This window comes from Cheilinus undulatus, linkage group 13 (assembly GCF_018320785.1).
Source record: "Cheilinus undulatus linkage group 13, ASM1832078v1, whole genome shotgun sequence".
Taxonomy (NCBI): domain Eukaryota; kingdom Metazoa; phylum Chordata; class Actinopteri; order Labriformes; family Labridae; genus Cheilinus; species Cheilinus undulatus.
Genome location: NC_054877.1, coordinates 2,722,393 through 2,748,923, shown reverse-complemented (window position 1 = coordinate 2,748,923; position 26,531 = coordinate 2,722,393). Strand labels below are relative to the sequence as shown.

The 26,531-nt window shown below is 41.9% G+C and overlaps 1 protein-coding gene across 1 annotated transcript in view; it reads left to right on the top strand.

Annotated features, from left to right (window-relative positions):
• The window catches only part of map4l (microtubule associated protein 4 like), a 187,794-nt gene that overhangs the window by 19,643 nt on the left and 141,620 nt on the right, over positions 1 to 26,531 (top strand). Inside the window, exon 2 of the mRNA XM_041803364.1 lies at positions 19,985 to 20,184. Within this exon, the coding sequence (XP_041659298.1) occupies positions 19,995 to 20,184 (190 nt within the window). The 5' untranslated portion in view covers positions 19,985 to 19,994. The remainder of the gene's footprint in view (positions 1 to 19,984; positions 20,185 to 26,531) is intronic.

Here is a 26,531-nt window from a genome sequence, read left to right as displayed (position 1 = left end):
TTAATGATGTATTGAAAAGTACAACAGCTTTGCAGAAACTTCAGATATTCAGTTATATTTTAACCTGAGTCTGCAGGAAAACAAGCAGAGAACACGAGTAGTTTAATGAAATACACTGGTTTGCTCAGCAGGATTGTCAGCAGAGATAGGTCATGACTTCTTGAGTGTTTGAAAAAAACAAAAAATATATACATATATTTATATATATATTAGGGGTGTGATGAGACACTTATCTCATGAGACGAGATGGAATTTGGACCCACGAGACACGAGCCGAGACAAGATTTTACACTTTTTTTCAATTTTGGAAAAAAAAATACATGGGTGGATAATATGTCCTTTATACAACTGAAAGTCATAACTGCAAAGCATTCAGGGCTACTCAAAAATGTTTGAACTAAGTGCTGAATAGGCTATCAGTGCTTCCAAAGAGTATGTTTTGTCTAACTTTGACTCAAACTGTACATTTGAATGCTCTTCAAATCAAACCTTTCATTTTAAAAGTCTACAAAATCTTTTACACTTTGCACTAATCCCTACAATTACAATAATTATTTTTGATAATATTAAAAGCAGTATAATATTATCATACTTAATCACATATAATAAAATAAATGTAGATTATTTTAAAAGTACTTTAAGCACTGTTTACAACAGACTGAAATGTAAAGAGCTGCATCAGTAAAATCAAACTATTTCTCATCCACTAAAAAGAAATATTTCTGTCAATAACACGTTTGCTGTAATTTAAAGAAATAGATTATCTTATCGTTTTGTGGTCTTTTTTACTCATATGAGCTTTGACGGTGTTGGACACGACACACAGATGAGCGTGTGTGTTAATGTGTGTGCGATGGTGAGTGGGTGTGTGTCTCTGCTCTGTCTGCTGTCAGACAGCAAACAAGACGCATGTAACTGGAGCTCTAACTTCACTTTTTGGAGCTACTCTATGGCGCTCATGCAGAGTTTTTTTTGCTAAGTTTACCGCTGCAGTATGCAGACCCGTTGCACTACTCATGTTAAGCTTCTGATTGATGATACGCACAGCCAACAGCTGATGGATGACATGACGAAGCAGCGACTCAAAGTCACAAAGTCACAAACAGCGGCACTACGAGCATGTCTGTACACAAGCTAAATAAACGCTGTATTCTCCTCATGGATATTCTGTATTGTAGAGCTGCCCTACACAGTACCTGTGCATTGTTCTATAAATAGAATAGATTCTATAAATATGTGAGCAGGATTTTTTCCTCGTAAGTGTTCCCCCAGCAAACAAATCTCATCTTCCTTTTATAGGATGTTCACTCTGGGATCTAATACGTTCACAAAGAGAGTGATTTTTGTTTTTTTTAAATAACTGTATAATCTCACTCAAGTCCCACTCATCCCTACCAGGATGTACCCTGCATCTCGTCCAATAACAGCTGGGATGGCCTCAGCCCCCCTGATCCCAAATGGGATAAATCGAGAAAACACGATCTCAAACAGATGAATAATGCTACATTTGCAGTGAGGAAGTTTAAATTCATCCCTGCTGCAGTGAGACCAGTGTTACATCATTTCAACCCCCATTAATGTAGGCTGTAGGCTAACATTAGCACCGTAAAAAAGTTCACTGTTCTGGCTTTTTCTGTGGTTTTACTGGGAAACTGGCCAAGCTTACTATTGTGGAAACTGTGTGCAGGATTGTGGTGTTTTGGGACTTCAGTGTGGAGGATCATAGCCATAAACTTTCAATCTTGCTGCATGTCAGGCTCCAGTGTTGATTGGCTTTGACCCGGATGGCATCTTAGCCAATCAGATATTGTTGTGGGCGTGGCATTAGGAGACAGAGTGAGACCAGAGCCAGAGGGGAAGACACACATGCAGAGGAGCCAAAGTTAGCACACTTTTTAATTGATTATCTTATCTGAACACTCAAATAAAATACTTATAATGAGCCAGGTTGATGATGATTGGTCGACCCCTCCTCAGTGTGGCCAGCTGTGGGAATTGATTGTCAGATCAGTAGAAATGTGCTCTACAAGCTAAAACCTATTTACACCATTCACCAGACAGGATGTTAGAATACCACAGTAGAGTAGCCAAACCTCTGCAACTACAGATGTAACTGATCCTGAGTAGTGATATAGAAGAGAAAGCTGCTAGAGTGGTTATTTTAGAGAGGTTACAGAAATTCTAAACAGTCTTAAACTGATTGTTAACCTGGATGGATGCTGAACACTGTATTCACTGAGTATCAGAGCATCATGGCTGTAGAAGTGACCCATCTGATTGTCCTGAGTCTATGTTATAGATGCAGTGGACACATCAAACCCAGGCTTCAGAGGAAACAAAGGTCGTTCTCTCCTGCTGAGGGAGGAGGCAGAGATTCAGATCAGACCTGACATCATACGCTACAGTAGAGCCGGGGAGGAGGAGGGGATGACCGTGTGTCTTCTCATTTTCATCCTCTTCCTCCAGTGAGCTTCATCTGTGTGTGTTTGTGATCTTTTCTGTCCCGCTGATCGAAGGGGCTGACATTCAGAGCAGAGCTGACATCAGGTGTACTGAAGAGTGAGGGACATTACAAACAAAATGTCCCCATCTGCTGAGTGTACGGCATCAAAGAAGGACAAAAGGAAAAGTTCCTGTAACAGATGAGTTAGGGGTCTTTGTCACGTCATATTTTAGCCTTACGATTCTTACAAAAGACAGATATATGTCAAAATGTTTATGTTTGTCACACTACTCTTTAAATCAGTAGACCTGACATTGAAAGACCTCTCTTACATTTATCCCCCATATTAATCAAAACAAAATTTACACAAACTTCTACATCAGACTTGTGCAGTTAGAATTATACTAAAATCTTAAATTACCAGTTTACAAGAACAGAAAAAAATGTGCAAGAAGTTACAGCTAGGTAAGCATTGTTTTAAAGAGAAAATTAAAGAAGAAAGAAGAAAATATCTACGATTTCTTGTTAGGTATTTTTTTCTTGTATGTACAATGCACATCTGTGAGCACTGACAGTGTGGTTACATGATGGGCAAAGGGTGCAAGAATGCTGATTTAACATGATGGAAACTATAGAATACACACTAAAAACTCCTGTGTTAAAACAACCCAATTTGGGTTGTTTTTAACCCAACCTCGGGGTAAAAAGTGACTGGCACTGTCCTGGTAATTTAACCAGGAAAAATGTGTTATTCATTTAACCCAGAGTAATGGGTTGAGGTGTGACACCATGAGTGAGGGGGTCAATGTTGCAGACCACCCTGTCTGTATGGGACAGTATCTGTGGTTCAGAATAAACAATAGTTGCTCATGCTTCCTATGCAAGAGCTTGTCAAAGTCATTTGACCTGTCTGGACGATGAAACTAGAAAAGCACCCAGAAAACACAGACTTCCACCATTAGCCCTGACCCCCAATAGTGAAGAGTCCTTTAAAAACATTACTGGACCCAGACAGTGATCAGGTTCAGCTTCGCCACATGTGGAAGTCATTGTAGATGCATTGCCTGCCAGTGCCGACCGATGCACTGACAGTCTCACCCATGGTTTTGGAAAAATTTGAGCAACAGGGTGTCAACCCAGAGCATGGGATACTCTGACATGATAACCCAGAAACTGTTGAGTGGTCATCAGAGTGACTCTGTGACTGTTGAGTGGTCATCAGAGTGACTAGGGACTGTTGAATGGCACCAGAGTGACTCTGTGACTGTTGAGTGGTCATCAGAGTGACTCTGTGACTGTTGAGTGGTCATCAGAGTGGCTCTGTGACTGTTGAGTGGCACCAGAGTGACTCTGTGACTGTTGAGTGGTCATCAGAGTGACTCTGTGACTGTTGAGTGGTCATCAGAGTGACTAGGGACTGTTGAATGGCACCAGAGTGACTCTGTGACTGTTGAGTGGTCATCAGAGTGACTCTGTGACTGTTGAGTGGTCATCAGAGTGACTCTGTGACTGTTGAGTGGCACCAGAGTGACTCTGTGACTGTTGAGTGGTCACCAGAGTGACTCTGTGACTGTTGAGTGGTCACCAGAGTGACTCTGTGACTGTTGAGTGGTCACCAGAGTGACTCTGTGACTGTTGAGTGGTCATCAGAGTGAAAGCCTTAGGAACGAAACCCTTACCGTGTCTAGACTGTTTTGGCGTAAAGCGCCCTGTAAGGCCTACCAGAAGGTTGGAGTTGAAACTGTTTGTGTTTGGGTTGTGTGATGTCTGCAGCAGTATTTTCTGCCTGTTTCCTGACAACCTTGTAAGATTTATCTGGAAAGTCTTGATCCAGGAATGGAACAGAAAAAATATGTTGATGCGTCTTAAAACTGGTTATATCACCCAGCCCTAGTAGTAAGCTAGTAAGCCCCTTTGTTTTAACATGAGCTCAGTAATCCTTTAAATTTGGACTGATAGTATGTGAGAAGCAGAAACCTGAAAGGGCTTTGCAGAAGTGAAGTGTTGTCTTGAATAAATAATGGTGTTGTCATCTGCCTACGCTGTGATAAAGCACAACATCACACTCTGAGCTGCAGTATAAACACAGTCTGGGGAGGCAGAGAGATGAAAATATACACCATCATTTATGTCAGATGTCTCTCCTCTCTTTAGCCTCATTATTACTGACTCTGTGTCTGTTCTGACTCCATCTTTCCCCCTCTCTCTATAATTCTCAATCATCAGAGACACATTTACAGATCTGTACAGTTAGTCATGGGGCTGGTTGAAAGCTGACTGTCTGCACCTTTCTCTCATCTATACTGATGCTGTGAGTGGATAGGCTGACACAGTGTGCCGTCAGCAGTAATGCAAACTGCTGCTCATCAACACACTGTGTGTGTGTGTGTGTGTGTGTGTGTGTGTGGGGGTGTGTGTGTGTGTGTGTGTCGGAGCCCGTTCCCATCAAGGAGGAGACAGCGAGGAGCTGCTGAGTCACCATGGCGACTGGCTGGGCACCAATGACAGGATTTTGTTAACACATTAAACCCCGTGAGTGAATGAGTGGAGTCACAGCCTCAGCTGTCCTACAAACATCCCTTACTCTCACCGCCTGTACCCCTGCCATCATTATGATAAGTCAGAGCATGGTTTATTGTTTTTAGGTAAAGAGAGAGTAGAACCATGAGGGAGCTCCCTCTGCCTGCCTGGAGCCATGATTTAAACTCATTCATCTGTCATGAGCATCACTTTCACTGTGGACGTTTCAGAGCCGGCTAATGGACTCTCAGACACATTTTAGCTGTCTACAGTTTAGCTGCTAACTGAATTATACTCTTCATTCATCCTGTGTCTGCTGGCCCTGCCGTCTTACCTGTCAGCTAACATTTAAAGGAGCAGTCTGTCATTTAAGGAAAAATATCTCAGAATTTCTGTAGTTGATCATGATTAATCACACCCCTTTTATCGTATTTTAACATTTCACTATTTTGCATTTAAATGTTTTTTCTGTCTTTAACTAAGGTTTATTGACTTCCTGTCTGGACAAAGACCTGCTTCTCTTTGTAGATTGAAGATTATGACACGTATTTAACCACAGACAAAAGGAACTTGTAATGGATTAAAAATAGTAAAGGGTCAGTAAAAAGGTAAATGTTTGATATCACATGATGCACATGACTTTTGACTTGTCCACTGAGCCATCTGGGTTTCTAAAGTGGATTGAAACATAAAGGAGTAATGCCACACAGTTAATCTCATGGCAGTCCCGATGTCAGGCTGTGCAGTCATTTTTGTATTAAGTAGTACATCAGAGGTTCACAAACATGCCTGCAAGTTTACCTTTATTTTCAAAAAACAGAAAAACTTTAATTTCTGGAAAAATGTATAAAATATAAAACTTTCAGGTTTTATAATTTTGGATGGATGATGGATGGATGATGGATGGATGGATAATGGATGGATGATGGATGGATGAATGGATGGATGGAAGATGGATGGATGATGGATGGATGGATAGATGGATGAATGGATGGATAATGGATGGCTCGATTGATGAATGGATGTGATGAATGATAGATGGGTAGATGGATGGATGGATGATGGATGGATGGATAATGGATGGATGAATGGATGGATGGATGATGGATGAATGGATGGATGATTGATGGATGGATGAATGGATGGATGGATGGATGGAGGGATGGATTATGGATGGATGGATGGATGGATAATGGATGGCTCGATTGATGAATGGATGATGATGAATGATAGATGGGTAGATGGATGGATGGATGATGGATGGATGATGGATGGATGAATGGATGGATGGATGATGGATGATGGATGGATGATGGATGATGATGGATGATGGATGATGGATGGATGATGGATGGATGGATGGATGGATGATGGATGGATGAATGGATGGATGGATGAATAATGGATGGATGATGGATGGATGGATAATGGATGAATGATGGATGGATAAATGGATGGATGGATGATGGATGGATGATTGATGGATGGATAATGGATGGATGATGGATGGATGGAAGATGGATGATGGATGGATGATGGATGGGTAGATGGAAGATGGTCGGATGTCAAACTAGAGTTTTGGTGGATGGATGGATTTGGTGGATGGATAATGGATGGCTCGATTGATGAATGGATGGATGGATAGATAGCTCGATGGATGGATGATGATGAATGATAGATGGGTAGATGGATGGATGGATATATGATGTTGGATGGATGGATGGATGGATGATGGTCGGATGTCAAACTTCAGTTTTGGTAGATGGATTCCTCAGACAGTCGTGAGAAAGTCTTGAAAACTCAGAAACTAAATTCTTCCGGTGTTAAATATTAAACCAGTTTGGTTCAGACTGCTGGAATTACCAGCAGACATTTTAATAACTGTTTTATTCCACCAGCTTCTCTCTGCTGATACTGATATCTCATTGATGATGTCCTGCATCCCTAAAACACTGTGTAGTTCTTGAAGTCTGACTCACTGTCTGGCTCCTTGTTTTATCTCCTCTCGATCACCTCTGAATGGAGCACAGACAACAACAGTCACATCTGCTCTAAAGTCTCTGGGTGATCAGCATCACTGTCTGTTAGTCTATGAGGCTGTTTTCACATGAACATGATGCTGTTTTCATTGGATGTAGTAATGAACAATAACAGCAGTATAAAGAGGCTGAGTACGTCCTGAAGTGGAAAACTCTGAACCTGTAGCAGCTTGTTTTTACTGACATCAAATGAGTCCTTTGTGTGTTTACAGCGAGCAGCAAGGCCATGAATGCAGGCAGAGAGCTGCTCAGGGCCACCGTCCTCTCCATTCACTGCTGTTACATCATTAGCTCAGACTCAGATATTGTTCTGTGACTCATCAGTGAGCTGAACAGACCTGAGGCTCGGCTGGAAGCTCCACCTCTATCACACTGTGGAGAAAAACAGCTGTTCTGATGTACTCTGGAATCATCATTATTTACATGAGCAGCATGTTTAATCTGATATTTTTCTGATTCTCATGATCTCTCTTAGATACAGCTGTTCCTGAAACACATCTGTTAGTGATTCTGACAAGCTGAGGTCTAATTTTCTGTCTCTAAAATAAGTAGAATGATGTGCTTCTGTGTTCAGGAGACCCTCACTAAATAAAGTGAAACTGCACTCATGGTAACAGCTCCATTATTAGGTGGCATGTCTTTGTTTTTAGTCATATTTCAGCAGCTTCCCGTCCACCTCGCTTATCTGAAGCCTCTCTCATGAATCACTCATTTTTCTCCTCCTCTCTTCAGAAAGGTTGAAAATCAAACATTTCACAACACAAGAAAATGAAGCTTACTGAAATAAAAGGCTGATGATGTTGTGAATGCTTTGTTAGGGGGGTAACGATCTTTTCTCATGCCACAGTAAACACAGCCCCGTTTGAGAGCAGTGATATAATAGAGAGACAAAAGCTGACCGGAGTCTCAGCCTGATGATGGTAAATATTAATTTAGAGTTATTACATTATAAAATGTCTCATGGCTGTAAAATAACATTGCTGTTTTTACAGTGAATGCCTTGGAAGTGATGAAGTCTGACTGGTTACCAGCCTGGCCCATGATCAGGGTCTGGGTACTGTGTTTGGATGAGAATGTGTTTTAGTGTTTTGCAGGTCTCCGATCCTCTGGCCTTTTTTTTAGCTCTGGGGTGAGTTGTGTTTTCTCCTGTGGGTGCTGATCCTCCTACTGATCCACCGATTGTCCCGCCCTCAATATTATCTGATAGGCTAGACGTCACAGTGAGTGCGTTTCATCACTTCCTGTTTCCTCACTGATCCCTCTGTTGCTCTGTGCTGTTTCTAGTGTTGACAGAGCTACAGTCTCCATTTTAAAGAATTAAGGCCTTGTTTATACAGCAGCATTCTGCTTCTGTCTCCATTTTTGTTTTCAAATAGTTCCTCGTTTAGACAGTGATGACTTGAAAACAGTCTCTGGGCACTTGAGACTGCAGGAAACACAAAAACACTGTAGTGAAATGATTTACTGCACCATAAATCTGTCTCTACATCAGGGACAGTAACGTGTGTTCACTGTTTTCATGTGTTTTTGATAATATGTAACATGTTTATCCCACACAGAGTAATTCATCGCTGAATCCTCCTCCTCATCACCATCGTAGCACGGCAGTGAAATTTCCCAGCTCATAGAAACATAGAAATGCTTTGCTAGACCAGTCTTGTCATGATGAAGATATCTGCTAAGGCTGTTTGATTTTCTACGGCCTAATTTGCCTCCCAAAACCTTTAATTCCTCATGGATTTTCCATGATAAAGCTCTTTCTGCTTCAAGCACTTCAGAATGATATTTGTATTTCCCCTGATGTGCAGCCGATGGAGGAGGCAGGAGAGTCTGAAGAGAGGCTGAAGTTTCCATTTTAAACCTTTAGAAAAAAGAAAAAGGCTAAATAATTTCCAGGCTGGAGATGTATTTGAAAAAAAGGAAAATAGAAATAATATTCTGAAGGGCTCTTCTTTTTCCAGCTGTGCTCATGAGCAGGAAGTGCTGCGCTGTCGGAGCAGGATTGATCATTCTCAGCAGATATCTACGTTATGACAGGACTGGTCTGGCAAAGCATTTATTTTATTTATATGAGCCGTTACATTTCTCTGCTGTGCTACGATGTGACGACAGTGTTTATCATGATGATCAATGAAAAGGTAGATGTGATTGTTTTTAAAAATGAAGAACATGACTTTATCTAAGGAAACTAGCCCTCCAATGAGAATAATGTGTCCTCTTTTCTTAATCCAGCTGTCTGTGACAAGCTGAATCAGAGGAAACTACACCAGACGGCTCGAGCTCTTGACAGCTGACTGCAGCTGTAGTGCACGTGTGCGTTTTCAGGAAGTGTCGTTTTTCCCTGTTTACACAGAGACGAGCCCATTTCCAAATTGTTCTGTTTTCAGGCGCCTAAACGATGGTCTCATGTAAGCAGACAGCCAAAGTGCTACAGAAGTTTTGTGTTTTCCCCTGGTCTGGGTCTTTTAGTCACATTTTACACATTTAAGCCACATGCCTGTCATTCCCTCTTTTACTTCATCCATCACAGTCCTCTTCCATCTCTTCTGCAGCAAACTAGACAGGCTGACTGGCTTCTTTTGAGCTCAGTGCTGGGGTGTGAGTGAGTGTCAGCTGTATGCTCTTTTAGTGAGATCAATGCTGAAAGCTAGAGCTGCTCGATTATGGCAGAAATCATGATCAGGATAATTTTGATTGATATTGACATCACGGTTTTTAACGTGATTACTAACTTTTTCTACACGCATGTGTGTGTGAATTTAAAATGAGTAGTCCTCAGTAAATCCTGCTGTCTGAGACAGCCACAGCTTTGTGGCATAAAGTGTAGACATTTCTTGGTATTATAAATTTCAGAAGGACTGATTCTAGCCCTGTGATTGACTGGTGACTAGTCCAGGATTTACCCCTGCTCTCGCCCAATGACAGCTGGGATAGGCTTCAGCCCCCCGCGACCCCCAACGGGATCAGCGGTATAGAAAATGGATGCAGGGAGAAGGACTGATTCTTTACAGAAAAGGCTGAAGAGATATTTACTCCACTAAATTAAAATGAATGCCAGTATTGTCATGCCTTACAGCTGTGGTTTAAAGGTGCAGTGTGTAATATTTAGTCTAGTAGCATTTAGATGAACAAACTCGGTAAAATAAAGCAAAACATTTCTTAAGACGGTCTATCTAAATAAGTGTTTAGTCATCTAAATTCAAAAATAGCTGTTCTGAAAAAACACATCAGAATAAACCTTTAATTCATACATAGGGAGGGTCCCCTCCATGGATGCTGCCATCTTGGATTTTTACGTTTCCATGGTAACACAGAGGAAAAAAGGAAAAAAAGGATAAATAAAGCTATTGTATTGTATTCACATTACAGATACACATTAAATTCAACTGGGTGCCACAGTTTCCAGTAGAGAAATGCAATCTAGAACCCACTTCTAGATGTTGATATTCAGTTTTACACACTGCACCTTTAAGTCTTTATGATCATCTCAGGGGAAAAAAAAAAAATTAAAAATAAAACTATACAGGTGCAAAAACAAACAAACTGCAAGCTCTGCAAGAGTCAGAGAGGGAGGAAGAGATCTTAAATGAATAGATATCACCTGATGACTTAAATCACTAAACTAGCGGCTGCACACAGTCTTTGTCGGCCTCCAGGTTGTTTTTTTTTGAGAAGAACGTTTGACCGAGACATGAAGAAAGGTCTGTACAACTCTGCAGAGTGACTTCAATAATGGTACAACTTTGTTAGAAATGTTTGCCATCTTATAATAGGGGAAAAACAAACAGATTGTGCTCTTACTTTGAAGATCCTCCCAGAAGTGTAGCGAACCCAACAGTCCTACCAGGGATGTAGTGTAGTGCAGACAATTGCTGTTCCTCAAAGTCCTCTGCAGGAAGTTTCCTCCTGAGTCAAGAGTGCTCCCTGAGAACTGTTAAACACGTTTGAAACAGGCTAGAGTGTGTGTGAATGTCATTAGAGTGGACGTATACAGATGCTAAGTGGACTTGAGCTTCCTAGTCACCTGACTACTCAGAGCACTTTTACACCACAGGTCCCATCACTGAAGGCAGAGGTTGCTATGGAGATTTGGCCATCAGTATCTTGTAGCTAATCCCATTGGTGTGCATCCATACCCACTTACATGCCAGCGATGAAGCAGTGGGAGCAAACTGGGTTAAATGTCTTTCCCAAGGACACACGCCAGCTGAACCTGGGGGTGGGGCTAACTCCCCACATGACATCATGAGGGTAAAATCTGAGAACGGCTTGTTTCAGCACACATTTTCTGAAAGGTGGAGAAAGATAGGGGGGAGGGACTTGATTTTTCTGGTTCTTCAGGGGTTGTGGACAGGCCAGGGGCACACATGTTTGTTAGAACCCTCACCTGTAGTTACAGGTAATCACTGATTCATGAGGATGTGTTAGGTCAGCAGGATACAGCTTTACGTTTCAACAGTGAGGTAACAGGACGGTGGTGGAGCTTCATTTAGGTGATGGTTCAACACTCCAACCTCTCTTTTATTTTGGCGGTACAGTGATGTGTTGACTTCCTGCCAGTGTGTGCGCGTGCCTGTGTGTGTTACTGCTTGTTTGCGTGCATTCGCTTGCGTGCGAGCTGCCGGTGTTCTGGAGGATGAGATGATTACGTAGCAGACGGTCGGAGTCAGTGAGGGCAGGGAGGCAGAGGTGGTGTTTGCTGGAGCAGAGGATTGTGGGTACAGAGATAGTTTTTAATCCTTCAGAGTGCAACAGCTGTCTCACTCACCAGCCCATCATCATCATCATCATCATCATCATCATCATCATCATCAGCTCTCTCCCTCTGTTTCACTTTTACAGACACGTTTATACACTACCTTCAATAATCACCTGTTACATCAGAAAGCCGAGGGTTAACACTGATTTCATTAAAGATGATCAGACTCGTACTCTCTGTGAAGAATCTAAACCACTTCCTCTCTCTGCAGTGCTTTATTATTAGATTTTTGCTCTGAAATCGGCTTTTTAATGCCGCCCTGACCTCACTGTTGAATCAACACAGACTTAAAGCCTCACAGTTAAAGCCCTGCTTATGTTATAGCTGTGACACGTAGCTCGCTATTCTCAGCGGCTGCACGCATCTTTCCCTGAAGAAAGTTTATTTTATGGCTTATTTCCTCTGAATGTGTCAGTGCTGCTTTTATAAAGCTCTGATGAGAGGATGAGAGTATTCATGGACGTTAACGGATATTATAATAAACGCTGACGTTACAGCCGTTTGGTATCATCAGTGTAGACTAAAGGTGATGCAACCTTGACTTTAAGAAAGTCAGCAGCTATAAGAATAATTAACATTCATCCCCTTTGATTTAATTAATCAATTATGGTCAATATGATGAATGATATAATAAAAAAATGTCAAAGGGAAAAACAGACTTTAACAAGGTTGAATCAATTAAATGAAAATACATAATCTGAAATAAGTGTCTGCATAAATATTCACCCCCTCTAAAGTGACTGACCTAATCCAACAGAGGTCCCCATTGGTGCTGGTAGTCTCACAGTTAGTGAGGTGGGGATCAGCTGAGGTCAGTGAATGTGTCTCAGTATTCCTGGCAACCATTACACCATGAAGACAAAAGAACACTCCAAGCAACTCAGAGAAAAGATTACTGAAAAGTCTAAGTCAGGGGATTGATACAAAAACATTTCTAAGTCAGTTAACCCTTAGAGCTCACAGCTATTTTTCACCATGATGTCTCATCTGGACTTTCTGTTTATAAAACATCAACCCTGTGGTGCACAGTCGAGCTCTATACATCCTTTTTTTAGAACAACCTGGGCTTTAAGAATATATCCACCACAGTAAAGTCACTCTGAAAACAAAACAAAAAAAAAAAACAAATCAGAAAGTGAAACTCAGAGATTTTTATGTATAACGCACAGAAAACATCAGTGACTCAGCCTGTTTTTGCACAGACTTGTTCTCCATCTCTTAGAGACACTTATGCACTGCTGATAATCGGTATCAACCCTTACTTTTTGGCCATCAGATAAGATGCCAAACACTGACATCACCACAAACACACCATCATCACTGTGAAGCATGGTGGTGGCAGCATCATGCTGTGGGGATGATTCTCAGCAGCCGGCCCTGGAAGGCTCGTAATGGTTGAGGGTAAAATGATTGTTCCAAATATAGGAAAGTCCTGGAGGACAATCTGATTCAGTCTGCAGGAGAACTAGGGCTTTGGCAGAAGATTTATTTCCTAGCAAGAGAATGGGCCGGAGCATGCAGAGAACGCTACACAGAAATGGTTTAAAGACAACAAGGAGATCGTTCAGTCCAACTGAGAATAGAATCCAGTAGCAAAGAAGAATGGAGTAAAATCCCAGAGTCCAGATGTTTGAGCCTGACTGAGACCTATCCACACAGACTCAGAGCTGAGACTGCAGCCAAAGGAGACTCTGAAGACTGACTAGAAGGGGGTGAATATTTATGCAGACATGTTGTATTTCATTGACACTACTTTGTAGAAATCTGTTTTTATAGGCACTGTAAAATGAACCTGAATCTTCTGAGCTAATGCCCCTACTTTATTTAATCCATCCATCACTAACCTGAAGTGTAGCTACAGCAGTAGTTGAACATTTGTCTGTTATACTCAGTTCCAGAGTCTAAAGCTGTGATCTACTGATTAAACCAGAATCTTCTCTGATTGTGTGCAATCAGAGTCAGAATGGAAGAGAGAAGACCAGCAGCTACAGTCCACAGAATGTTCCGGCTTATGAAACCTCTCCAACGGGGCGATAAATACAGCAGAATAATACACCGAGAGGGTAATAGAGGTTAGGAAGGCTCTTTTTGTGATTGTTTCCTTTTTAATTGGAGTGATGGAGTTATTGAGAGCTTCATTCACGGATCAGTCTGACAGTGCTGTGATTAGAAGTTAAAGTCAGTGCACTGATGCATTTAGGTAATCAAAAATCACATTAGCATCAAAGACAGCATGATAAAAAGTAGAGAGGAATCAGATATTTCAACTAGAACAGGGATCTGTCTGAAGACATAAGTGAAACCAGGAGATAAAACCAGAGTGGGCTTTCACATCTCCATGCAATCAGTTGGTTGAATATACACTTCAGATATTCTTCTTTTTTGAAAAGGATTTTTAACTAAAACTGTTTCTAATACTGAGAGAGCAGGGATGGTCAGGGATTGATTTTGTTTGGAGTTTTAAAGATGTGTTTTTTTGGCCTTTTCATGCCTTTTTTAGATAGAGGAGGACAGTGGATAGACTCGGAAACAGGTAAGAGAGCGGGGCGCGTGTACATGGTGCGTGCCTTAACCACTCCACTACCGGCGCGCCCCCAAAATGTTTTAAAAGTGTTTATGAGGGATGTTGTGATGTGCAACCAGTTCTTCAAATGTTTTCATTTTTCCATCCCCAGGTTGAAAATGTCGTTAATTTGACTCACACCTCTATCAGTTTAAAACCATCAGCTGAACCTTGCAGAACAGATGGATTCACCTGTTTCCATGTTTCTCACTGACAAATCCATCTCGCAAAGCTCCCATCTGAACCGTTTGGGCCCGGTTAGAAGGTGACAGGACCAATCAGCCTCTAGGGGCGGTACTAGGGTGGCCATATCCACAGCACCAAAACGGAGGACACTCTGCAGCACTTAGTGAAGCAAGAATAATCGCAACAATTAGGACTAGGTGTATTCACCACTACGATACAGTTTTGTCCACGTTAGCGATGGTATCATGATAAGGTGATGCTGATGGAGGGATGGAGGATGATAGGCTGGAGAGTGGACTTCTCAGCTGTTGGACCCAGAGTGGAGGAGAGTCACAGCGATCATAATGAAACTATTCTGAAGAGGACAGATCTTAAAATATGACAGCAGCAGGATGATTGGTTAAAGGAGGTCATGGCAGAATAGGATTGGTTAAGAAACACCCATAACCAGCTGATTAACGGAACAGGAAGTCAAGGATTTGGAGAAAAGGAGAGGCGTGAATAAGTGATGAAGCCTCCCTACCTGAGCTTCACTAAGCTTCATGTCTGACGAATAAACCAGAGATGTTTCCATATGACAGCTACACAGGCATCCAGGTGCTTTTAGATCACACGCTGTTTAAGGAGCGTCCTCCAGGTGACCCAGCTATCTGACCATGTCAGGTGTACTTGTGATGAGCCTAGATCTGTGATGATGACTGTTACACGACTCCAGCAGAATCATCCACACAGCAGCCAACACTGGTACTTCTGCTGCCAGCTATAGTGAGTGACTTCACGATAGTGTCATGTCTATAACCCCAGTTCCAGAAAAGCTGGGGCGTTGTGTAAAATTTTAAATTAAAAACAGAAGTCAATGATTGTCAAATCTCATGAACCGGATATTTTATTCACAGATCATAAAAACATATCAGATGATGAAACTGAGACACTTTCCTATTTCATGAAAAATACTAGCTACTACAGATCTAAAAAAAAGTAGAGACAGGGCCACGTGTATTATTGTGTAGCATCCCCTCTTCTTTTAACAACAGTCTGTTATAACCCTGGAATAGACCAGCTGGAGTTTATGGAGAGGAATGTTGTCCCATTCTCAGATTCTAGCTGCTCAACAGCCCTGGGTTGTCTTTGCCGGGGTTTCCTTTTCTGATGCTCCAAATGTTTTCTGTTGATGAAAGGTCTGGACCAGTTCAGAACAGTTTTCCATGTTTCCTCGGTCCACGTTAAATGAGCTTTGGTCCAGAGAAGACGGTGGTGTTTCTGGATCCTGTTCACATGTGGCTTCTTCTCTGAATGATCAGCTTTAACAGTCGTTTGTGGACGGCACGGCCAACTGTGTTTACAGACAGTGATTTCTGGAAGAGTTCCTGAGCCCATGCAGTGATTTCAGTACAGAATCATGGCTGTTTTTAATGCAGTGATCACAAGCATCTAATACTGACCTTCAGCCTTGCTCACAGACATTTCTCCAGATTCTCTGCATGTTTTGATGAAATTGTGGACTATAGATGTTGGATATTCAAAGTCTTTTATGGCGAACATTTTTCTGAAATTATTATGGATGCAGTCTTAGAGAGATTGGTGAACCTCAACCCATCGTTACTTCTGAGAGACTCTGCCTCTCTAAAATGCTTCCTTAATACCCAGACATGTTACTGACCTGTTGCCAATTAACCTAATTAGTTCCAGAATGCTCCTCCAGCTGTTTTTTCATTAATACCATGTACTTTTCCAGCCTTTTGTTGCCCTGCCATTCTTTTGGGGTTGCGCAATGGCTTGTAGGTGTGAACACACCCTGGGAAGATGCTGGCTATAACAGGAGATGCCTAAATTGAGAGTGTGTAAGGTGTTTACCTGCTGTGTCTGTCCTCTGAAACAATGGCCTACAGTTCCACTGGAGGCCTGCTGACTCTCTACTGTATGTGCTCACACTGGCTACTGGCCATAGTGTGTGTCAGAGTGTGTGTTTGTGTGTTTGTGGGTGCAGGACAATGACAGCTTGTTCACTGGGAGCCTGGAGGGACGGTCAGACAAAGGGACAGAGGAGTTTGTTCAGGGGTCACACTGTCACCAGTTGTGTTTGGATGCAGCAGGTGTAATGAATCCAGCTCAGAGTCCATCTAATGAGTGAGGCCTTTCCTCTGCTTCAACATGTTTAAGTGTTTAACACTCATGGTCAGTCTTTACTTTTAAATTCAGCTCCAGCTACAGGGTTAATGCTTGCTGCTGTTTCACTGTAGTCTCCAGATTAGAATGCTCTTTAGTTTTAGTCGTTAGTTTTAACCTTCATGGTTTTAGTTGGTAAAACATTTTAGTCCGGTTTGAGCCAATAAAACATCCTTACATTTGAGCCTTTTCTGGCTGTTACAGTGTTTATTCTTTTTGGACACATTTTAACAGCCGAGTAGGAAAATTGATAGTTCTTAGATTTAGTGAAAGCACACTGATGAAAATATTAACACACCTTAAATGCACAGTGGAGAAACACAGGTGTGTCTGCTGAGATTGCAGTCATAATAATATAATTTAGCACAATAATATAATCCCGCTAGAAGGCTTGTCAGTTAGCTTATAAGCTAACCTGTAGCGTGTAGGTCTTTGTGTTTTTTTACGCTCGATGGTGTTTTTTACCCTCAGTTTTGCCTGGAAGGCACGCCCTCCAACCGCCTTCTTCAGGTGAAGTCATGAGCTTAACCTCTCGGCCAATCATCAGTCAGCATCTGATTGACTGGGCGAGCTTGCTGCTTCCCCAAACAACTATGCTAGCTAGCCTGCTAGCTTCTACGTTAGGCAAAAGTTTGTTTATATTAGCTACTTTAGGTTAACTCTGAAAATGTTATAGATTAAAGCAAACTAGCAAACACAATCAACCCAGGTGAATCTCCTTAGCAAATACAGAGAAGCCTATTTATTTGATAGGCATCTGCATTCCTTCTAACTTATAATATCTATAGCCTCATAGCATCATTGTCTGAGTCATAGTTTCAGGTTTTCAGAAAAAAAGAACAAGTTCCTTAAAAAAGAAAATCCACAACAAGGATGACATAACAAAATACGAGGGACTTAATATATAATAACTCAAAGATGACTCAGGCATAGAAATGATGGACTGTAACAAGCACTCTGATTGTCTGAGGATAGAGACACTAAGGCACATTAAAGGCTGGGTTATGCTTCGACAAAAACATGATGCGGAAATGTCTGGTGCATTTATACTTAGCGCTGGCTTCCTCTTCGCCGCAAACTGATATTCTCCCAAAAGCTAGGGGGCAGTGTCTTCAAGAATCACGTCTGTAGCATGTTTAATGCAAGTCATAGAGGAAGATTTGTTGATCAACCAAGAAGAGGAGCTGCTGTGTTTGCTGTTGTTGTTAGAGCATAAAAGAGAGAGGAGATGGTCCATACAGCCGCTCAGTCAGGAGAGCAAGGACGAGGGGAGGTACAATATTCTTGTACGGCCAACGAGAGAAATAGATTTTTATTTTATTTATTTATTTTTTATTTAACCTTTATTTAACCAGATAAAAAAACCCATTGAGACCGAACTCTCTTTCACAGGGGTGACCTGGCCAAGAGGTCAGCAGCACACGTCATAATAAATAATACATGAGGAAGTACATGGCATCTCTGTGATCTTCCAAAGAACAAGCATACAGGTGTTAATATTTTCTGATTTCTGTCACCAAAAACTCCTCAAAATCGGCCATTGTGACGTGTGCTGTGTCCGCTTCTCTTGATTTGGTATCAAATGAGTTGATTTTGTTTGCTAGTTGGTTTTTATCTATGACACTGTTTAGATTTGATATAAGGAAGCTAGTATTAACAAACTTACACTGAATATTAAAGCTAGCAAGGAAGCATAGTTGTTTGGGGAAGCAGCAAGCTCGCTCACTCAGCATGATGCTGATTGGTGATTGGTTGAGAGGTTAAGGTCATGACTTCACCTGATTGAAAGGCGTTTGCAGAGGCAGGATAGGATGTGCCTTCCAGGCAGCCACTGCCTTCCAGGCAAAGTTGAGGGGACAAAATACCATCAAGTGTTGTGCTTGGTGAATTTTTGCTGCCGTAAAGGCCCGACCATACTCGAGCGTACTGTGAGCGGAGCGGACTCCGCGCGGAATATCCGCAGTCATCAGAGCTTCCGTAGTTGAGCGCACTGCCGCGTAGTACTTTCCTGTGAAATTTCCGTGAAATCCTACATTTCCCACAATCCTTGCGCGTTGTTTACATTTTATTGTCATGGCGTCCTACACTGACGAAGCCTGCTGGCTTTGCAAAGCAATAAAATTAAGAGACGGTGGTACGTACGGCCACTAAATGCCACAAGAGACGAGGAGGGGGAGTATGCCATGTTGGTGAAGGAAATGCGAAGTATTGACGTGGAAAAACATTTTCAATACTTATGAATGACGCGTGAAAAGTTTGATGTTCTAGTTGTGCCCCTAACCCCACTCCTTCTCCACTCTGGGAGTCACCGCTCACCCGTCAGCGCTGCACAGAGGAACAAAATGAAGGTCGGTGTCACAATTAATGCGGGTCGATGTGAAAATACATGCCGAACAGAGTTTGGTGTGACACCAGTACGCGGAGTGGAGTCTGCGCAGTCGTAAAATTTGAGCTTTGCGCGCACTGGCCTTGCGGACGTCTGCTTTGAGTCCGCGCAGACCTCCGCGGAGTCCGTTCTGCGTACGTTTGGCCCGAGTAAGTTTGGGCCTTAATGCCTTTGTGGCCCGTTTAGCTCTGAGGTTAGCCCTCAGCGTCAGCTCTGCAGGTGAAGTAGCTCCAGTCTGTTCACCTGTACGGGACATGGAGGTGTTAAACAGTGGATGTCTCATTCCTGCTGTTACTGATAGCTTTTTCTCATACTTCCTCGTTCTCTTGTACCGGAGCCACATTTGACCTAACAAAAGAAAGTCAGGAAATCTTAATGCTGTTCTGATTTAATGAAAAGTTCCAGAAATGTGGAATACCGTGCAACAGTGATTGGAATGAGGCTGGATGACTCTGGAGATTTTGTGGTTAGAAATCATCGAATTCTGTGAAGTATAGTTGGTATTAATCGTTTATGGGTTTTTTATTCAGAAGAAGCTCCTGATTCACTGCAGAGGTAAAGTAGTGATAACAGGACTCAAAACGCTGATAACAGAAAAGGATAACTTTAAAACCATTACATAATTTATTACATAAAAGTATGAAAGTTTGGTGCTCTTTTAAAGGATTAAAGCATATCCCAGCATTTCTGAATGGAGAGAATTAAGATGTGAGATAAGTAAAGCACGTGCTCCTGCTCACCTGAGCTGATGGGCTGTGAAGGTGAGAGGAGTTCAGTCACAGACAGGTAGTAAGTGTGAGTGTTCCTGCAGTTTTATTCATGGACCCTGAGAGAGGCTGTGAAGTGGAGCAGGTCCATGAGAGAGAAAACAACAGAGTAATAAGAAAACACTAAATCACACCTGTCTCTCTTTTCTACCCAGTAACAGGACTATGGACCTGAGCCTGCGAGATGCACTGGGTGGAGGTGGACACGGGGTGCCGGGCGGCGCCCCCGCTGACGCCCTGCTGAAGAGAGACTTCGTGGCCTCGCTGGAGAAAGAGAGCTTTGATGACAAGGTGGGAGAGAGCATCTCCAAGAGCGACTACCGACCCTTACTGGATGGAAAGGACATGAAGGGCGGTAAGTCGCCAGCGGCGCTCACACAAAGACGCGAGGAGGGAGTGATGCTTGTCTCTAATGTGATGTTGACCCCTGAGGGGGAATTCTCTCTCCCAAAGGAGGCTACGGAAGACTGCCGGGCATTTTAGAAAAATCTGATGTTTGGATGTTTGACCAAATTTGGCTCCAATTTGAGATGTTTAAATAAGAAATAGAAATTAGAACTATCATTAAAAATCAGCCATATGCTTCTTTTATTCAAAAATTACATTAGAAAAAAAAAAAATTACAGATTTCTTTATGAGGAGTTGGATTTCTCTCTTCATGACGCTCTTTACTATCCTACAGAGCTGCAAAGTGACAACCAATCACGTTTGATCACAGGTAGATTTATCCTTTAAACGACTCTAACAGACTACCCAGACAATCCATCCATGCATCTGTTTATTTTCTATACTGCTCTCCATAAAATTCAGCGTGAGTCTCAGCCAGAGATAAACTCTGCTCCAAATACTACGGCAGGCTTGTGTAGCCGAGGTTAGCACTGAAGCCTCACATTTCTACTGCCTGATTTTGTCTTGTTGCTCTGATTGGCCTGTCATGAATATGACAGAATATTCGTCCAGTCACCCTCTGAGAATTATTTGAAAAGGCCTGCCCTTTGTTAATGCTTTCTATGGGAGCTGTCCCAGATTAATGTGAAATATATCCATACATCAACAGTCTATCTGTCATGTCTGGTTAACCATCACCTCTGCCTCCATCACAGCCTTGATGACTGATTTATTTGCCAGAAACACGCTCTAACCTAAGAGTCTGTTACAGACAGAGAGCAGAGGAGAGAGACAGCCACATCTCTGGGTCCTTTAAAGCTTTCCCTCAAGGCCAGCTCAGACTACAGGAATTCAGATAGATTTTTGCCCGTCTGCAACGTCGCAGCTTATCGTTAAAACTCGGCCCGCTTTTACACGCCTGGAACAACAAATGGTCCCATAGTAAGACATTAGACCAAGACTGGACAAGACTAGCGTGTCAGACATTTTCTCACATGACACCCTGACCTGACACCAACAGCGTGAATCCTGACGCCTACAACATTCACTCTTTATCTTTGCTTCATCATTAACCAGAAACCCTTCTTTTCATCCAGGGAACTAATGCGTACACTTTATTTTGTTTTATTTATACTATCCCAAGCATAGAGAACACCTCTGTTGTTCTCCATAATTATTACCCATAATCCAATCCATGATTGTTTCTTGTTTGTTGATTTCTTCTCTTACTAGCAGAAGACCACTAAAAGACAAAAACATAGCATAGTCTGATTGCTGCCATCGTAAAACCACCAAAAAATCATGTAGTCTGAGCTGACCTTTACCTGCAGACTGATGACAGCCTCACAGACCGGCTTAAAGACCGACACCCTTAAAAACGACCCAAATATGACAAAAAGAAAGAAAATACAGAGAGAATTAATGCGTAAACATGTCTATCTTCTAATGATAATCCAGAGGACATATTTGGTTTTAGGTAGGACCTATTCATTCTTTTATAAATCAGATTTATTTATCCTTTATTATTTTATTAGTCTCTTTAAATGACTCGCTAACATCACCTGACAACCAAAGAAAAACTGAGACATTAATGTAACTGTGAGTTTTTGCTATATTAGACCCTTCTACTGTAAACCACTTCTCTTCAGTGATGTTTCTGTGTTTACTGTGTTTGGGTGAAAAATGTGGCCATGTGGGAAGTAAAGGGCATGTAAAGGGCCATCGTCATTAAAGGACTGGTGAGTGCTAATTAGCTGATATTCACCCATTCTCCTCACTAACAACAGCATAACCACTCACAGTCAGCTGCTGTTCTGGTGCTGGGGTGTGTGTTTGCATTCGTATTTTGATCAGCTGATCATAATATGAGATGTCAGGATTAATGCTGGTAGACTCCATGTTTTGCTCCTTTCTTTCTCTGACGGCGTTCTGTAGAAGTATAACCTCCAGAGACCTGGGCCGTTAGGAGTGTATTTCTAGTCTCTCCCACTTACGGACAAGTAGGACCTGATAAGTTTAAAAGCTCAGCCTTGTCTCTGAACAAGAGTTATTCCCCCCAAAAAATGTCCAAAAGCAACAGAAGTTATCGAAATTTCAAAGAGGCTACCTAAAGTTTCTGTGAAAATGTGTGAACATAAAAACGATCCCCAAAATCTCAAAGCAATTCCCCCTCAAATTTCAAAGCAAATTCCAAAATCATACAATGAAAACGACAGAAAATTCCCCCAAACCTGCTAACAAATTCCTGTGAATCCCCCCCAAATCAAGACCTTTCAAACAGCATCCTCCTCTTGCAACTGCAATCAAATCCCCCAAATCAACAAATATACTTCCTTGAAATACCTAAAAGATTCAAAGTAGGGATGCACGATGTTGGATTTTTGCCGATATCTGACATGCTGATATTTACAGATTGATTTTAGCCGATGTCGATATTGATACCGATATTTAAATCTGCTCTTCGGACAAGAAATTTCAGTCCTTTGGACACACTTTAAGGTTTGAGGATGACCAAGAAAACAAACTTTAGTCCTTAAAAACACTTGAAAGTTTAAAGAATGAGGATAAATGAAGAAATAGACCTGTACTGACATAGGTCTGTTAGTTCAGCCTCAAAATCCACTAATTTATTAGTATATATGGACAAAATTTACAGTTGAAATACACAGACAAAATATCGTATTTTGATATCTGCCGATACCGATATCAGATCGATAATATTGTGCATCCCTAATTCAAAGTGAATTCCTCCCAAAAAACTTACAATAAACACTCAAAAACTGCAAATATTTTTCCCAAATTTGAATAAAAATGGCTAGAAAATGTCAAGAATTCCCCTAAATATCTTCCAATGAAACTCTCCAAATATTTCCCTCTATTTCCATGAAAATACTTAAAAATTTCCAAGACAAATTCCCCAAAATATCCAAGAAAATTCCTAAAACTTTTAACAGCAACAGTATTTCAGGTAAATTACTTAAATCTTTAATGGAAATTCCAAACAAATCTTTCAAACATTCTGATAGTTGAGTGTATTGTAGAAAGGCCAGACTGAAATGTGCTCATATGTGCATGCAGGGTCTTAGGCTTTTCTCCTCATCAGTCAGAGCATCAGGTTAAAAACATGGATGTAACCATGCAGGTGTCAGAAATAAACCTCCTGGTCAGAGTTGTTTTATTTTTCAGCTTTTGTTCAGTTCTGCAGTTTTCCTGCTGCCTGTATTTGTTTGCTGCCTCCACCAGCTCCCTCTGTCTCTCTCTCTTCCTGTCATTGTTACGCTGTGTCAGCCTGGAGACAGTGCTGTATTAGCATCATTACCATCACCACACACACACACACACACATAGAATTAGCAGCCTGCCAGTGGCAAAGTCTGGTCCAATGAGTTGAATGTTAGCCTCGCTGTCAGTGTTTGACACGCAACAGTCCGGAGCTGCAGGGAAATCTGAGTTTGGCAGCCGCTCTCATCCCTGCACTTGTAGATTCTGTAGCTGATGAAATTCTTCTGTGATATAATCCTTCACATTTAGACGAGTGACTTACAAGACGAGGAAAAAAGAGAAGAGGAAGCTGAAATACCAACCATGTCCTTTTCTGTGAGCGGCTGGCTGCTGGTGGCGATGATCTTCTCTGGACCGCTGCAGGTCGTCTGTCGCCACGCTTCCCTCCTAAAGTTGAGGATGGACAATGCTAGGATTTCTCTGATATAGGGGAGAGTGGGGTAAAATGAACCACTGAGTAAGCTGACCCACCCCCTGTCTTTAGTCAGCTGTGCAGAGGTTTTCAGAAATAGGAGCTAAGCGCCAAAGACCATCAGACATTTGAGATCAGTGACTCTCTGGAGTGGGAAATGTTTAACCAGATTTGAAATTATTCACCCAGGAACATCCCCGATTTAATACACGTAACAAGAAGCTCTGTTTGCAGCTTTTCTGTACTTATTATGAGCAAATCAAGCTTTGTTTTTTGATTTTTATATCTTGAAATAAGATGCTATTCTGGACTTGTGGCTAAGGCTGAAACAAACCCTTATTTCAGTCATCATCAGATCATTTTATCCAGGGTGTCAAACTCAATCACAACAGAGGCCGGATTCTGGATTCAGGTCTAACCTGAGAGCCTAACAGGGTCAACATTTAACCAGAAACGGTCAACTCATTTTCACCAGTGATAAATTATGGGCAGAAAACCTTTTTAAATATAAAAAGTCAGAATGATCAATTTAAGAGCTCAAACTCTGAGATTAAAAATCAAATGAATGAGTTCAAAAGGTAAAAACACATTATTCATTGGAAAAATGTGCAAGGTACACTATATTGCCAAAAGTATTCACTCACCCATCCAAATAATGTAAATCAGGTGTTCCAATCACTTTCATGGCCACAGGTGTATAAAATCAAGCACCTAGGCATGCAGACTGTTTCTACAAACATTTGTGAAAGAATGACTCGCTCTCAGGAGCTCAGTGAGTTCCAGCGTGGTACTGTGATAGGATGCCAACTGTGCAACAAGTCCAGTGGTGAAATTTCCTGGCTCCTAAATATTCCACAGTCAACTGTCAGTGGTATTATAACAAAGTGGAAGCTATTGGGAACGACAGCAACTCAGCCACCAAGTGGTAGGCCACATAAAATGAGGGAGCGGGGTCAGTGGATGCTGAGGCACATAGTGTGCAGAGGTCTCCATCTTTCTGCAGAGTCAGTCACTACAGACCTTCAAACTTCATGTGGCCTTCAGATTAGCTCAAGAACAGTGGTAGAGAGCTTCATGAATGGGTTTCCATGGTAACAGCTGCATCCAAGCCATGCATCATCAAGTGCAATGCAAAGCGTCTGATGCAGTGGTGTAAAGCACGCCACCACTGGACTCTACAGCAGTGGAGACACGTTCTCTGGAGTGACCAATCGTTCTTCTCCATCTGACTGCATTGTACCAAGTGTAAAGTTTGGTGGAGGGGGGATTATGGTGTGGGCTTGTTTTTCAGGAGCTGGGCTTGGCCCCTTAGTTCCCGTCAAAGAAACTCTGAATGCTTCAGCATACCAAGAGATTTTGGACAATCCCATGCTCCCAACTTTGTGGGAACAGTTTGGGGATGGCCATTTCCTGTTCCAACATGACTGTGCACCAGTGCACAAAGCAAGGTCCATAAAGACATGGATGAGAGAGTTTGGTGTGGATCAACTTGACTGGCCTGCACAGAGTCCTGACCTCAACCTGATAGAACACCTGTGGGATGATTTAGAGCAGAGACTGAGAGCCAGGCCTTCTCGTCCAACATCAGTGTGTGACCTCACAAATGCTCTTCTGGAAGAATGGTCAAAAATTCCCATAAACACACTCCTAAACCTTGTGGAAAGCCTTCCCAGAAGAGTTGAAGCTGTTATAGCTGAAAGGGTGGACCCACGTCATATTAAACCCTATGGATTAAGAATGGGATGTCACTTAAGTTCATATGCCAGTCAAGGCAGGTGAGCGAATACTTTTGGCAATATAGTGTGTCTGGTCAACTTCAAAATACAACACAATGCACGGACTCCTAACAGGAAATCATCACTTCATCAACATCAGGATTCAACCTGCAAAGGTCATTTAGAGGTCAGCTGCAACATTGACGAGGAAAAGTTAACTCTTCAGGTAAAAGCCACATAATTTGACAGAACTCCATGATGTACTCAGTCATGGTGAAAGCAGTGAACCTGGAATCACACTGATGTCAGCCCCAAAAGGCACAATGATCTGCTGCTGATGTACTTTTTCACATGAACTCACAGTTCCTCTGTGATCTCTGCCCTCTCAGACTGATCAAGACACGCCCCCAGTGAGAGGTCGCTCACCTTCGCCTACACACCTTCATGTGTGTGGAAATTACAGCTCACACACACAGACACACACAGACACACACAGACATACACAGACACACACAGACGACTGCTCCTCTGATCCTGTGACTGCAGCTCGTACTCAGCCTACCTCTCTGGTGCTGAATTTAAAGCCAACATTTAAGGCACATCGTCGGTTAAATATCATGGATTAGATTTATGTTGGAAAGCTCAGCACTTTAGTTTTCATCACATCTCATTACAGAAAGTTTTTACAACAAAGAGCTGAGTTTAGATCACCAGCCTCTCAACTCCATCATGGGAAACAGTTGTTGATGAATATTCCTTTATTTTCCATTAATTATCAGATCAACAAATCATTGAATACATTTGTTGCCAACACTTTTAATCAGCGATTTTTACCAATTTCACTGACTTGTTCTTGCATCCCTACAGCTTGTATGTACTGAGTTATTCCTTCTTTGAATAAGACAA